At 36.0% G+C, this 17,041-nt stretch overlaps 1 protein-coding gene across 1 annotated transcript in view; it reads right to left on the reverse strand.

The window, feature by feature from the left end:
- Window positions 1-590: 590 nt before the first annotated feature.
- Window positions 591-17,041, reverse strand: part of MCMDC2 (minichromosome maintenance domain containing 2) — a 31,610-nt gene continuing 15,159 nt past the window's right edge. Inside the window, exons 10-14 of the mRNA XM_046028219.1 lie at window positions 16,853-17,019; window positions 15,967-16,146; window positions 12,089-12,231; window positions 6,594-6,703; window positions 591-757 (exon numbers count right to left, since the gene is read on the reverse strand). Coding sequence (XP_045884175.1) covers window positions 591-757; window positions 6,594-6,703; window positions 12,089-12,231; window positions 15,967-16,146; window positions 16,853-17,019 — 767 coding nt within the window. The remainder of the gene's footprint in view (window positions 758-6,593; window positions 6,704-12,088; window positions 12,232-15,966; window positions 16,147-16,852; window positions 17,020-17,041) is intronic.

The raw sequence follows: 17,041 nt of genomic DNA on the forward strand, positions 1-17,041 counted from the left end.
CTCAGTCTTACTCTTTCCCCAACCCACCCTGCCCCACCTTTCGGAGTAGAACTTTTCCCTCCAAAAACAAAGGGTTTGCAGATTGGTTTTTTTGCCTTTTGGTACCTTTCCTGTAACCAATTAGGTTCAAAGAGCCAATTCTTGCTCTTTGATTTGATTTAAATTATTTTTCTCATTTAACCTGGCTTAAAAAATGGGGAATATCCAAGCTTTCCCTTATTCCATAATTAGGGCCTCCAAAATGATATAATGGACATAACTGTATGGAATACAGTATGAAATCTTAAATTTGAGGCTTCTGTTTATAGAATTGCTGTTGTCCAGTTCACAGGTGCATGAAAAATGGTTTAAAATGACTTGTAGGTAAATATTTTCATTTAAAGTGTTGTTGCCATCTTGTGACAAATAGAGGGAACTACATAAAAGTGATTTTTTACATTGCTTGGTTTATAAGTTTTTCATACTGAGACCATATTTCATACATTTAGGATAGCATTATAATGTATTATTATACATAGTATTACCTAAAGCATTACTTCAAAATCACAGTTTTCTACTGCTTAAATATGAAGAAAATATCCTCAGATTGGCTATTCATCACTAGTGAAAAGAGCTGACCCAGGTCCGTATGTGGTAATAAACTGTTGGAGCTGCTGTTGACACTGAGTCAGATAGATGTCCCTTTGCTCTAAATACTCTTCATTATACAATTCAAATGGAAATACTGCATTTGGAGCAACACAAAATACAGTGGCCCCTAAGTAAAGAAGGAAAAAAAGGTGTTAATGAGAATTCCTTCAAATGCTAAATGTGAAATCATGTTTTTCAACAAAACAGTATGTTTTAAATTAAGTTCTGACCTATTTAATAGAATATTTCAATAATCATTTACAGCTGACCTGTTTTTGAGACTCATGAGATAGTTTCAGTACATGCACTTACCAGTGCCAGGAAGAAATACGTTGATTACATTTTAAAGTTCAGAAACTATAGAATTTTGTTATCTGTTGACATAGTCATTACAGTTTTGAACCTGAGTAGTGATGTGAGGAGGTGGAAGAAGTAGGGAGAGAAGGTATTAGAAGGTATGGAAACACTTTGATAAAGGTGAAATGGATGATTGAGGATAAAGACATCATTGCATGTTTTTCAATTATTTAAAACCATTGACATAAAGGCAGACATCAGCCTATGGAATAGAATATAAAGCCTGAAAATAACCCCTCAAATATATGGTTAGATGATTTTTTTATAAGGGTGCCAAGACCAATGGGGAAAGGACAGTTCCCAACAAATGGTACTGGGAAAACAATATCCACATAAAAAAGAATGAAGTTGGTCCCTTACCTTATAGCAGACTAAAACATAAGAACTAAAAAACAAAAAAATTGGGGAAATGCTTCATGACATTGGATTTGGCAGTGATTTCCTGAATAAAACATCATAAGCACAGAGAACAAGAAGAAACTGGTAAATTAGACTACTTCAAAATAAAAAACTTGTGCATCAAACATTATAATCAACAGAGTGAAAAGGCAACCCATGGAATGGGAGAAAATATTTGGGAATCATATCTAATAGGGGATCTACAACCCAACAAGAAGAAAACAACCCAATTCAGAAATGGGCAAAAGAGAAACAGCCATTCTTCCAAAAAAGATATACAAGTAGCCAAAAGGCAACATCACTTTAGGAAAATGCTGAGATACTGCTTCACACCCGTAAGGATGGCCACTACAAAAACAAAACAAAACAAAACAAAACAACAAAAAAATGTTAACAAGTTTGTGAAGAAAAGCAAATGAAATGTTGGCAAAGTCCTTGTGCACTGTTGGTGGAAATGTAAAATGTACAACCCCTATGGAAAACGGTATGGTGTTTTATCCAAAAAATTACTATATGATCCAGTGATTTCATTTATGGGTATATACCCAAAAGAATTGAAACCAAGGTCTCAAAGAGGTAAGTGTCTACTCATGTTAATAGCATTATTCTTAATAGCCATTTTAAGGTAAAAGCAATCTAAGGTCCATTGTTGGATGAATAGATAAAGTGTGTGTGTGTGTGTGTGTGTGTGTGTCTATACATACACTAGAATATTCAATCTTGAACAAGAAAGAAATTCTAATGCATGCTACAACATGGATAAACCTTGAGGACATTATACTAAGTGAAGTAAGCAGGACAAAATAGGACAAACACATGATTCCATTTATATGAGGTACATAGAGAAGTCAAATTTATAAAAATAGAAAGAATGGTGGTTGCCAGGGCCTGGGGGAGGGGGAGATTGGGGAGTTATTGTTTATTGGGTACAGAGTTTAGTTAGGGTAAATGAAAAGTTTATAGAGAGGATGGTGTCAACAGTGTGAATGTACTTAACACCACTGAACTGTATACTTAAAAATGGTTAAGATAGTAAATGTTACATATTTTTTTACCACAGTTTAAAAGAAAAAAAGAACTGGCTGTTACTGTAGGAATTAAGCTCTTAAATTGTGTTTTGTTGTTGATTCATTGAATGAACAGTGAACAGTGAACAGTCACACTGTGACTGGCCAGATGTAAAGTGGGTAGCCAAGCAGACAGTGCCATTCTTCCTAGAGCCGTCTGCCATCAATTAACAATTATATAACCTCAGACTTCTGTAGCCTCAGACTTCTGTGACTGCTTCCTTTACTACTTCCTTTATATTACCTGAATCTTTGCTGTCCTTTGAGACACTGCTTTCTTCCCCGTGGCTGTCTCAGATGAAGCTGCTTTTTCTCAAAACACCTCATACCTTACTATCACAAGACAGAGACAGTGCCTAACTTGCTGCCCCTTTGTAAGCAAGACCAGACCATTCTCAACCCTGCTTTTCTCTGAATAAAAATCTTTCCTCTAATGTCTAGTGCCACCTGGCTTTATTACCCTTTCTCTTCCATGGTAAAGTCATCAACCAGTTCTCAGCACAAGGCTCATAATCTCCTCTCTTCCCTAATGCTTGCCTTTCCATGATTTCCATGTGAATTACTCCTTTAACTTCAGACCTCCCGGTCTTGACCTTTTCCCTTCTACCTCCACTATGCATAGGAAGGTCACAGGAAACTGATCACCAAAAACTTACTTCAAAACCATTAGTTCAGATGTCCCCCTTCCCTGCACTACCTTTTATACTTCCAGCTTCCAGGTCTTTTATCTCCAAGGCCTCTAATCAGCTTTCTTCAATTCACTCCCCTTATTTATTTATTTACTTATTTATGTAAAAAAATTTTTTTAAATATTTTATTTATTTATTTATCAGAGAGAGAGAGCACAAGCAGGCAGAGTGGCAGGCAGAGGCAGAGAGAGAGAGAAGCAGGATCCCCGCAGGGCAAGGAGCCCAATGCAGGACTCAGTCTCAGGACCCTGGGATCATGACCTGAGCTGAAGGCAGCACCTTAACCAACTGAGCCACCTAGGTGTCCCTCACTTCCTTCTTTTAAAGGAAGAATCTCTGCCAAGCCAGTCCCCCAACTTCCTTGCCCTCTACAACACTCTGTCACACTTGAATATTAAAACCTCAACTCTGCATGAGCACATGTGCTTTATGCTTGCACTTGGGCTGCTAGGCAGAAAATCACCTAATTGGCATTTCTTGGTTTCACTTTAAATGAACCACAGAAACCTCAGATGGATGGAACTTGCACTGCCAGACAACCCTGCTGGGTTGGTCTAGCACAACTGTCCCCCACAACATGACTATTATATTCCATTCTTCTCTCCTCAAACATTTTGTTTTAGCTGATGACCTTGTGTAGAGTATATGACCAAATCTACAGAACTAATTCTGTATCCATTTGTCTTCCCTCCTATAAAATGAATTGACTTTTCTATTAGAGGCCAATTCTTTCATGTGCTTTGGATCCCATAATCTCTCACCTTTTTTTTTTTTTTTTAAGAGTTTATTTATTTTTTTGACAGACAGAGATCACAACTAGGCAGAGAGGCAGGCAGAGAGAGAGGGAGGAAGCAGGCTCCCTGCTGAGCAGAGAGCCCGATTGGATTTGGGGCTTGATCCCAGGACCCTGAGATCATGACCTGAGCAGAAGGCAGAGGCGTAACCCACTGAGCCACCCAGGTGCCCCCATCTCTCACCTTTTTAAGGATTTTACTCCTTTGATCTTCCCCCAGTTCTGTAGTGTCATTTGTTTATTCCCTATTGCACATCATAAGATCTATTTATTCTTTTTTTTAAAGACTTTATTTATTTGTGGGGCGCCTGGGTGACTCAGTGGGTTAAAGCCTCTGCCTTAGGCTCAGGTCATGATCCCAGGGTTCTGGGATCAGGCCCCACATCGGGCTCTCTGCTCAGCAGGGAGCCTGCTTCCCCCTCTCTCTGCCTGCTTCTCTGCCTACTTGTGATTTCTCTCTCTCTGTCAAATAAATAAAAATAAAAAAATAAAAAATTAAAAAAATTTAAAAAAAAGATTTTATTTATTTGTTTGACAGAGATCACAAGTGGGGGGGGGGGGGAAGCAGGCTCCCTACTGAGCAGAGACCTTGATCCTAGGACCCTGAGATCATGACCTGAGCCGAAGGCAAAGGCTTTAGCCCACTGAGCCACCCAGGCGCCCCAGATCTATTTATTCTTTAAAAAAAAAAAAAAAAAAAAAAAAAAACTAGGGCACCTGGGTGGCTTAGTTGTTAAGCGTCTGCCTTTGACTCAGGTCATGATCCTGGGGTCCTGGGATTGAACCCTACATTGGGTTTCCTGCTCAGCAGGGAGTCTGCTTCTCCTTCTCCCTTTGCTGCTCTCTCTCTCCCTCTCTCTGTCAAATAAATAAATAAATAAATAAATAAATAAATAAATAACTATCTTAAAAAAAAAATTATCCTTTCTTGGACCACACATCCTTCTCTGGATAATACCCTATTTTTCTTCCTCATCTTTAGAGTCAAACATCTCAAAGTTGTCTGTGTGTATCCCACCCAAATCCCACTCCACTGAAGTAGCTCTGATCACAGACACCTTACTCCCTAGATTGCAAATCTAATCTTCTATAACTACACGTGATTTTCTTTCTACATTTTAGCTGCTACCTCTCAGTGTCCTTTGTTAGTTCCTCCTACTCAACCCCATTTCTAAATATTGAAATTCTTCAAGGGCATTTCTAAATATTGAAATTCTTCAAGGGCAGTCCTTGGAGTTCTTAGTATAATCTCTTTCTAAGTGATTTCATCCATTCCATGGCTACGAGTGCCATCTCTGTGCTGATGGTTCCCAAATTAAATTTCTAAATTAGAATTCTCATCTAAACTCCAGATTCTTGTGTATCTATTGTACCTATGTAGGATGCCTCAAACTTGTACCTATCATTTGGTTTTTCTCCCTACCCTTCTTCTCCACTTTTCCTAGACTTAGTAAATGGCACCATGATTCACTCAGTTGCTCAAGGCAGAAGCTTGGGAGTTTTCCTTAATTCTTCCCTCTATCCTCTGTCCCAGCTTCTAAATCTAGTTCATGAGCACAATCTATTAGTTTCTGTATCCAAATAAATAAATAAATAAATAAATAAAATCTTTTAAAAAAAGAATATGCATGATAAAACAAATTAAAAATAAAAATATTTTTATATCATTCCTCTTACTTAGGGTTGGTTGGGAACCAATATTTTACTCTCTTAGTACATAAAATTAATTCAGGATGATAATTAACTTTTTATGGAGATCACGGACCTTTAAGATATATTTCATAAAACTTATTATTCATTTCTCTAAGCAAAATGTGTAAAGCACATACACATAAAAATTTTTATAGAATTTAGAGATTCACGAGCCCCTAGAACTCTCTAAGTATTCATGAATTTCAGGTTAAGAATGCTTGATTTAGATAATTATAGAACAAAGTTCTAATGTTCTAAGGAATCTCCGTAAAAAGTTATTACCATATAAACTGAATTTAAGGCAAATTTAAGCACTGAACGTACATACACAGAAAAGCTAATGTTAATACATACTTTAATTCCTAAGGTTGGAACCAAAGTTTGGTTTCAAGGACGGTTATATTTTATCAAAATTAATGTCTCATCCAATTCAACAAAGACCTTTGTGAGAATAACTCTCTTTACTCTTACCCTAAGAGCCCTTTAATGTTTTTATTAGCAAAACCATAATAAGATCAAATTAATTTCAAATAATTAAATGCTATAGTTACAGGATTAGTATAGCTAGCAATTCAGAAAGTTGGTGATGCCAGATGATCACATTTTCTTTAGCTATGTGCCTAACTCCACTGAGGGGACTGCTTGACAATTAAATGTTACATGCTATTTTAAAAGGAAGATGAATTGAAAATCACTTCCTATGTTGTATTAAGTACATGTTTTTACAGAATTCTAAAAGCGTTGCAAAAGTTCAAATATCCAAGCAATCATACACAATAAGCAACTTAACAGATGATACTACCTATAAACAATTAGTAAGTGTTCAAATTCAAACAGGCCTTATCTGATAAAAATTTATTATTCTTTAGAATAATATTTAAAATATATATAACATTTTATTTTAACAGACTAAGAATATTTAAATATAATTATTTATAGTGACCATTAACAAATTCAATAGATTACCGTATTTCAGTGTGAGAGATGTTTCAAATAATAAGGCTGCAATCAGTGCATCTTCTTTAAGCACTTTACTCCTTAAGTTCAGTCGAGCATGGGCTTCAGCTAGGGAAACTCTGAAAAAGAAAATAAATGCAAACCAAGTATGTTGATATTATAAAGATAATATATATTTTGGCAGGAACAAACCAAGACATATGTGTACATAAGCCATACTTTAAAGATCAGCTTATTTTTACTTTTAAAAAATTGTTTCTTTTCAAAGCATGTTTTTCCTACTAAGTTCAATAGACTATTCCAGAAAAAGCAAATATCCTGACTTGTTATCAAAGACTTGGTTTCCACCCTGACTTATCTTCATTTTTATTATTCTACACCCTCTTCCCCAAGTTCTGTTCAGATAAATACACAGTTGGGAAAATTAACCTAACTAAATATCTCTTATAGATATCTTTGGTGTTTTCTTCCAGTTCTTCATCTATTTAAAGTCCTCATAGAATCTTGAAATTTTAGTTTTGGAAGAGACCTTAAAGTTCAGACTCCTATTAGATAATTGAATTTTCTCTACAATATCCCAGGCTACTTATTGTCCAGTCTCTTCTGACTTTTCCTGGGGCTCACTAGGAATCCAGTCCTTTATCTTTTATTTATTTATTTTTTTAAAGATTTTTATTTTATTTATTTGACAGAGAGAGAGATCACAAGTAGGCAGAGAGGCAGGCAGAGAGTAGGAAGCAGGCTCCCTGCTGAGCAGAGAGCCCGATGTGGGGCTGGATCCCAGGACCCTGAGATCATGACCTGAGCCGAAGGCAGCGGCTTAATCCACTGAGCCACCCAGGGCCCCTATCTTTTATTTTTAAATTAACCTGTGATTACCTAAAAAATTTCCCTCAAGCTCTCATTAGGTATATGTAATGTATTTGAAGATCGCCGAACTTGGAAATCAGGAAACATGGGCTAAGTCTTTAGAATTTACTAGCTGTGTGACTTCATATAAATCTTTACTTTCTGGAATATTTTTGAAGCTCAGGTATAAAATGGAAACAATAATAATTCACAATTATTATAATTTCAAATAAAGCACTTGAAAATTTTGGGACTCACCCACAAAGATTATATAAATTAAAGCTGAAAGTGGTTTCACTGAAATTTCTATCCATTGGTCCCTAGTTTTATTTTCTGCGATTATAAAACAAACCTAATACTTCTTAAATATAACAGCTCTTCAAATATTCAAAGACAACTTTCCTATTTGCCCTATGTTTTCTTTTCTCTAAGATAAAATATTCCTAGCTCTTTACCCTATGACCCAGCAATTGCACTACTGGGTATTTACCCTAAAGATACAAACGTAGTGATCTGAAGGGGCATGTGCACCCAAATGTTTATAGCAGCAATGTCCACAATAGCCAAACTATGGAAAGAACCTAGATGACCATCAACAGATGAATGGATAAAGAAGATGTGGTATATATACACAATGCAGCCATCAAAAGAAATGAAATCTTGCCATTTGTGACGACATGGATGGAACTAGAGGGTATTATGCTTAGTGAAATAATCGGAGAAAGACAACTATCATATGATCTCCCTGATATGAGGAAGTGGAGATGCAACGTGGGGGTTTTGGGGGGTAGGAAAAGAATAAATGAAACAAGATGGGATTGGGAGGGAGACAAATCATAAGTGACTCTTAATCTCACAAACAAACTGAGGGTTGCTTGGGGGGGGCGGGAGAGGGGATTGGGGTTATGGACATTGGGGAGGGTATGTGCTATGGTGAGTGCTGTGAAGTGTGTAAACCTGGCGAGTCACAGCCCTGTACCCCTGGGGATAAAAATACATTATATGTTTATAAAAAAATTTAAAAATTTTATTAAAAAATAAATATTTAGTTTATAAAATACCTCATAAAAAATATTCCTAGCTCTTTTACTGTGTTGTAAGACTTAATTTTCAGGCCCTTCACTATTCTGGCTACTTTCCTCATGACCAGATCCTGCTAATATTCTTTTTCAGTATAGTACTACAGGTGTGATTTAACCAGCAATGCAGAGGTGAGGCAGAACTTGCATTTTTTTCTACTCTAGATACTATATTCTATTAACACAACCTGAATTCAAAGTATTATTAACAGCCATATTACATTGTTCACCCATATTAAACATAAAAAGAATGAAATCTCAAGTCTTTTTCATATTAAGATATCAACCATGGGGCGCCTGGGTGGCTCAGTGGGTTAAGCCTCTGCCTTTAGCTCAGGTCATGATCTCAAGGTCCTGGGATCCAGCCTGAATCAGATTCTCTGCTCAGCAGGGAGCCTGCTTTCCCCCCTCTCTCTCTGCCTGCCTCTCTGCCTACTTGTGATCTCTGTCAAATAAATAAAAGCTTAAAAAAAAAAAAAAGACATCGACCTTTTCTTATCCATTCACACTTGGTTAGACCAAGATCATCATTTGAATCTATGGAGATCTCTCCAGAGTTGTTTATTTTCAAATCTGACTATCATGTTCCTGATGTCCTCACCTAAGCTTCTCCTAAAAATGCCAACCACAACAGAATATGTATAAGACCGTTCAGGGAAAGAGAAGAGAGTACTATTCAGCTCTACTCCAGAAAGGTAAGGATGGTGTTATTAGGTACATGTTTAAAGAAGCAGGAGAAAAATTTAAAGTTTATGACTCTGCTGAGTTCATTTACTTTACTATTTCATAAACCCCATCTACACCTTTAGTGTTTATTTCTACAATGGGAAGAAGTAGAGTTATTACATTGAATTTAACTCTGCTTTATCTTTGGATCAATATAGTCAAATGTAAACTGAGGCTATATGAGTTTAAAGAAATATCTTTTTGCTACAGAGGAAGAAAATGAGACAATACAATTTTCAAGATTTTGAGTATTTAAGTACTGATTTGAGTATTTTATTTTCTTATTAAAAAATTTTTTTTTTGGAGGCGTCTGGGTGGCTCAGATGCTTAGGTGTATGCCTTTGGCTCAGGTCATGATCTTCAGGTCCTGTGATGGAGCCCCATGTCAGGCTCCCACCCAGCTCAGCGGGGAGCCTGTTTCTCCCTCTCTCTCTTTCTGTCCCCCTGCTTGTGCTCCCTCTCTCTCTCAAGTGAATAAATAAAATCTTTAAAAAAGGAACCCCTTTAAAATTAATTAATTAATTAAAGTAAAAATAATTTTTTTTAGGTAGGCTCCATGCCCAATGTGGGGCTTGAACTCATGACCCCAAGATCAAGAGTTGCATCGTTCACCAACTAAGCCAGCAAGGCACCCCTGATTTGAGTATTTTAAATATTCCTTCGGAAAATGGCAAACATTACAAAATTTCATTCACCATTTTAAAACATGACAGCTGATGTCTACCTTCTCTTATTTTCAGGAATTTTTTTCAGCTCTATGAAGATAAATATACAGCTAGGAAAGTTAATTAAACATATTTATCTCTTGTAGACCTATATCTGACATTTCCTGCCAGTCCTTCACTTATTTTATATTACAGTTATAACAAGATATTTATTTATTTAATGGATTATTCTACTCCTAGTCCTACTTCATGATTTGTTTGAAATTACACATTAATTTATAGCAAATAAAATAATGGTTTATCAATAGGGGACTGTTTAAATTATGGTACAGCCACACTGGAACACAGTACAGAATAAGGTAATTCCTTATGTTCTGACAGTATTATAATACAATATGTAAATCATTTCATGATTCCATTTGGGCAAAAGGAAAATATCTATCTCTGTACTCATACAGATCTATATGAATATAGAGATAGATATTTACATATCTATTCATATAGATAGATATTTATATTTAGATCTTTCTCAACTTATAATGGGTTTATATCCCAATAAACCCACTATAAACTGAAAATATCATAAGTCAAAAATGCATTTAATACACTTAACCTACCAAACATAGTTTACCCTAGACATTCTGAAAACACTTACATTAGCCTACAGTTGGGTAAAATCATCTAAACAAAGCCAATTTTATAACGAAATGTTGACTATCTCACATAATTTACTGAATACTGCACTGAAAGTGAACCATAGAGTGGCTGTAAGGATATAGAATGGTTGTCTGTGTACCATTTGTTTACCCTTTTAATCTTGTAGCTGACTAAGAACTGCAGCCCAACTGTCGCTGCCCAGTAGGAGAGTATCCTACTGCATATTGCTAGCTGGGAAAAAGACAGAAATTCTAAATTCAAAGTATGATTTCTACTGAATGTGTACATTTGACACCACTTTCACACACAACTATGAAGTTGAAAAATCATAAAACTATCTTAAGTCAGGAACCATCTCTACGTATAATATGTTTAAGTAACATATTCTGAATATCTAAAAATAAGTAACATATTCAAATAATATATGTATTTAATATACATCATATAATTAAATTACATTGGATTATTACATTACATATAATTATTACATTACATATAATTAATTACATTACATATAATTAAATTACATAGGTACATTTGTACCTGCTAGTATTTGAATGGATAATTTTTGGAAGAACACAAAAAACTGTTAACAATGATTATCTCTCTAGAGACTGGGACAGCAATGGGTAGAGTTAGCTGGACACTGTACTCATTATTTCGGACTTTTCTTTTACTTTAAAAAAAATTAGTTTTTTAAAATGACTTCTTGGGGCGCCTGGGTGGCTCACTGGGTTAAAACCTCCGCCTTTGGCTCATAGGCTCATTGCGCGGGGCTTTCTGCTCAGCAGGGAACCTGCTTCCTCCTCGCTGCCTGCCTCCCTGCCTTCTTGTGATCTCTGTCTGTCAAATAAATAAAATCTTTAAAAAATAAAATAAGATAAAATAAAATGACTTCTCTAAGAACAATAATAAATGAGTCTTTTAAAGTATTTAAAAGTACAGGAAGCAGTGTACTTAAAACGAATTTTTTCAGAGTGTCTGGGTGGCTCAGTTGGTTAAGCAGCTGCTTTTGGCTAAGGTCATGATTCCAGGGTCCTGGAACGGAGCCCCGCATTGGGCTTCCTGCTCAGCGGAGAGCCTGCTTCTCCCTCTCCCTCTGCCTGCCTCTCTGCCTACTTGTGCTCCCTCGCTCTTTCTCTCTCTGTCAAATAAATAAAATCGTTAAAAAAGAAAAAGAAAAAGAATTTTTTCTAGGCTCAACTAAAAAGTACCTGAACATAAAAAATCCACATTTTAAAAAACAATCATTTGCATTTGAAATCAGTATACTTTACTTAAACCCAGTTCATACAGAGATTCCAATAAAAAAATACTTTCATGAAAACAAGTATTGGGCGTTCAAATGATGTAACCATATAACAAAAGGAATTGTTATATCACCCTAAAACGTTTTGAAATAAGGTAAATTATAAACCAAACAACTAGTAATCAAAGAAAGAAAGAAAGAAGTAAAACATAAATAAGTTAATTAAACACGCCATTTAAAAATCAATAGTGGCTTTAAAATTTTAGATTGAATACCTACAAGTATTTTAATGCAGATGCTGACAGTTTTGATCCACTTATAGAATCTGTTCTGATTCTTCGACTTGCTAGATAATAGCCATGAATCATTCTTTCTGCCTCCAAACTGAATTCTACATTCAAATTCTTTGCAAAAGCCAGCAGCTAAATTAAAAGGGTGAAAAATTCAAACTTAAGAAAAAAGAAATTTCCAGGTGTTGTGCAAAAACAATGTACTGTTATGCTGAAAAAAATAAATTAATTAATTTTAAAAAATTTAAAAAGAAAAAAGAAATTTCCAAACTTTATTATAAAATCTATATTACAAATATTCAAAGTTTGTATATTTTGTTTACATCAAAGTTGGTTAAATATCTGGGGCCATCCCCAAAGTCACTGAGCATTTAAAATCATAGTCTTACAGTCTTGTAAATACTGTTAAAGTCTAGCCAGAATAATCTCTTCCTCCCTCTTAACGCAGAAATGTTCTGTGCAATATATTTCAATGAGGATCAGGTCTTTGCTTCCCGTGGAATAAAAGGCTCGCTTAGATCCTTTCAGTGGGAAAGGCTTCCCCCAGCAGCTCATTTCCCTTTGAATAGTTTTAATTCTTTGACAATCTTTTTCCTTAAAACTTTCTCTCTTGGTCCACAAATAAGTGAAACCATATGATACTTGACTTTCTCTGCTTGACATGGAGGACATTGGGAGATGGAGAGGAGAAGGAAGTTGAGGGAAATTGGAAGGGGAGGCGAACCATAAGAGACTATGGACTCTGAAAAACAACCTGAGGGTTTTGAAGGGGCGGGGGTGGGAGGTTGGGGGAACCAGGTGGTGGGTAATAGGGAGGGCACGTATTGCATGGAGCACTGGGTGTTGTGCAAAAACAATGAATACTGTTACGCTGAAAAAAAAAACAAAAAAACAAAAAAACAAAAAACAAAAAACTTTCTCTCTTGGGCCCTAGAGCTACCTGCCCTCCCTCCAGCTGAACACTACAAATGTGGGAGGCACTGTGTTAACCACTATGAAGGTGGGCCTTCCAGGACAGAACAAGCCTTCAACATAATGATTACCAGTGTCTTCTCTGAGCTTTGTGCCTTTTTTCCCTGAGGATTCCCAGTCACTTAAGTCCTTAATCCATGACATCATTTCCAGACTTTTTACCATCCTGTTTGTTTTCTGCTTTTTCAATGCAGAATCAAAGGAAAATTTAATCATATTAAGGTTACTATTAACTATAATATTATATTTTAAATACAACATTTTAAAGGATCTAGATATGTCCTGTATTGATATGTTCTGTCTTCTTTATTCTCCTTATACTTCACAGTTCCCTCTAGACCTTCAGAACTGGATAATAATATTATTAATAATATCAACAGCCCTCTCTAGCTTTCACCCCATGGAGTCACAGAAATGTGCCAGCAGTCTCTCCCTTCAGGAAAGGATTTGCTCCCAGCTCCTGGGAGTACTGTCAGCATTGGCCTCCAGGTGTCAGCCTCTCTAGGGAATGTCTCAGGACAGCCCATATCAAATGACTAAGGTAGAAGTGGGGCAAGTGCTACCAAAAAAGTCTATTTCTGTCCAAAGCAAAGCAATCCCTCGTGGGTCTCTTTACCTCCAGAGCTCAGTATAGGTTTATCTTTGGGCCTGCGTCGCAGCTTGACTCCTTTTTCTGCCCAATCCTGCTTCTTCCTCCCTTCCACAGGTATTAATAGAAGAGCTAGAAGAGCACTCCTGAGTAAACAATGGCACTCTAAACTCATCTTGGTCAGCCTCCTGGAGAGCCCAGGCTGTGACACACTCCACCCAATCTGTTTCGTATAATGGACAGATTTATCTTTTGGAGAAATCATTTTTGCTCTTTCACGGGCTTAGTAAAGTCAAACTGCTCTCTACAGTCTGATGAATCAACTATAATTTTTTTTTTCCCTGAGCTTTATGGCTTATTGTAAATTTGCCAAATCCTAATCCCAATGACTCTAATTTTTGTTCCAGTCAACTAAGTCTTCTCATAGTTTTCCAGGTATATTAATTTCTACTTTTGTCTTTGCTCCTCCTTTCATTCCTGTTTAGAATGTCCATCCTTCCTGTCATCTAACTCTTACTTTTTCTTAAGGATTAACTGAAGTCTCACTTCCTTGAGTCTTCCCAACTCTTGCATTCTACTTGACATCTTCCTTCCTGAATTCCTAAAATACTTAAGAGTACTCAGAGTTAGCACCACCCAGTTTAGCACTTAAAACTGTCTCCTTATGGTTTCTTGTATCTTGTTTTTATCTCATTTAAATGACAAACTAAAGATTTATTTTTCTGTGAGAATATAAAAGAACAGAAGTAGGCTCCTATGTATAAAGTATTCAGTAAAGACTTAATTAAAAAGCCCAAGGGGTTGTTTGTTTTTCAGAGAAAAACTGGGCAAAAATTTCTCTGGGTCATTAGTATGTCTATATATTTAGCACCCTAATTCCTAGAGACTAACTACCTTTTTCTTATATATTATAACAAACAGGGGTGCCTGAGTGGCTCAGTCAGTTAAGCATCTGACTCTTGGTTTTGGTTCAGGTCATGACCTCAGGGTTGTCAGATGGACCCCCGTTCCATGTTGGGCTCTGTGTTGGTCATGGAGCCTGTTTAGGATTCTGTCTTGGGGCGCCTGGATGGTGCAGTTGGTTAAGTATCTGCCTTTGGCTCAGGTCCTGATCTCAGGGTCCTGGGATCAAGCCCCACATCAGGTGCTCTGCTCAGTAGGGACCCTGCTTCTCCCTCTCCCTCTGCCTGCTGTTCCCCCTGCTTGTGCTTTCTCTTTCTCTCTGTCAAATGAATAAATAAAATCTTAAAAAAAAAAAAAAAGGTTCTCTCTCTCCCTCTGCCCTTCTCCCAAATATAAGTAAATAAATGAAACAAACAAAAATACCTAATGTATCATAAATATTATTTTTCTGTTTTAAGCTATGTGAATAAACAATGCTCATAATTCAGTTCTAAGACCACCTCACTTTTCCTTTTATCCATGCAATCTGCCTACAAGGAAGGCAGGTGAGAAAAAAAAATTCTAATGACTCATTGATTCCCACTTCCAGTATTCCCTGCCCTTTATCTATCCTATCCAGGTACTTTAACTCTAGAGTGGTTAGATTTCTGAATAGTTAATATATTTTTTTTTTTTAAGATTTTATTTATTTGACAGAGAGAAATCACAAGAGAGGCAGGCAGAGAGAGAGGAAGGGAAGCAGGCTCTCCGCTGAGCAGAGAGCCCGATGCGGGACTCGATCCCAGGACCCTGAGATCATGACCTGAGCCGAAGGCAGCGGCTTAACCCACTGAGCCACCCAGGTGCCCCTGAATAGTTAATATTAAAAGAGCACCACTTGTAAATACTTGTGTTCCTTTAATAGCTATAAAAATCATTGCTAATTTACATCATCTACTCTCAGGTTCTCTGAACATGTTGCACATGTTTTCATGGCAGGACACTGAAATGGGTTAGTGAGTTATGACAGGTATTCTCTAAAGTCAGAATTCTGAAGGCATTTATATAAAGTAAATCCCTTTGAATAGTCTGTAAAATGAAAATAACTATATACCTATACAGCCTCTCATCATAATTTTTCATAGAAAGATTTTATTGGGTTTTCGTTTTATTAAGATATTTCAAAGCTATTTGGACAGTGGTGCAAACAATTAACTCAAAATTTTAATATTTATTGTCCTTAAACAGTTTTTTATTTAATTATAGTCCTAAATATTTTCTATACAATGTCCTTAAAGTATTTAAAAGCTGAAAGGGATTTGGAATAAAAGAAATCTAAATAAAGAAAACTGCTCAAGTGAGTTCTATTTCAATTGAGAAACATTAGCACAAGTATGCTTGGTACTCATTTCTTCTGCTTGTACCTTTTCAAAATCTTCAGCTGTAAACTTCTTAGAAGCTACATAAAGCTGCTCTTCAGGATCAATGGCTTTCTTTAAAGTATGTTGCACAGTAGAAAGAAGTGGAAAGCAAGGAGATAATTCATTGCACTTAATCAATAATCCAAATGCCTCTAGGAGATTAGCTGGAATCAAACTGCAATCCTACACCAAATGAAAATGTAAAAGACAAAATTAAACTCTGGCATTTCCACAAATACTTTAGAAATAATTATAAATTAAATACTGTTTATAATTATTTAAATTATTAACATATTTATATTATTATATTTTATTATATTAACTATGTAACTATTTTTATTTTTATTTTAGTATTTGTTATTATTGTTATTTAAAGTGATTCCTGAGTAGAATGGGAACTTAATATGACCAAGTTTGTTTTTTTTTTTAAGATTTTATTTATATATTTGAGAGAGAGAGTGAGCGAGAGGATGAGAGGGGAGAAGGTCAGAGGGAGAAGCAGACTCCCTGTGGAGCTGGGAGCCCTATGCAGGACTCCATCCTATGACTTCGGGATCATGACCTGAGCCAAAGGCAGTCTTAACCAACTGAACCACCCAGACAACCTTAATATGACCAAGTTTTTGAATGCTCTTTATTATTTTCTTACACATTCATTAAAGCCTACTCTACTGCCTATTCAAATAATAATTTCTAGTAAACAGACACCTGCTTTGCATGACTAAAAAAATGAAAATTTTCAAACAATCGTATCATTATTTAGTTCTACTACCTGATTAAAGATAATCATGGGTTAATAACAAAACATTAAGAACAACAAAAAATTGAGATTAAAATCTACAGTTAAATTCTCTTAACATTCTAAAAATAAAATATACATATACCTTACCATCTGACCAATTGGAGTGTTTGTTTTCTGCATATTTTTCCTTGAAGATGAATCCATATCAACAAAACACCAAAAACTGCACTGAACTGGAAAAGTCATTTGTTGATTAACACCATCCCCAAACTTCTTTCCTGGGATATATACTGTGATGTTTCTGCTTTCCACAACTAAGTCAAAAGACATTACCCA

This window comes from Meles meles, chromosome 1 (genome assembly GCF_922984935.1).
Source record: "Meles meles chromosome 1, mMelMel3.1 paternal haplotype, whole genome shotgun sequence".
In the NCBI taxonomy this organism is placed as follows: domain Eukaryota; kingdom Metazoa; phylum Chordata; class Mammalia; order Carnivora; family Mustelidae; genus Meles; species Meles meles.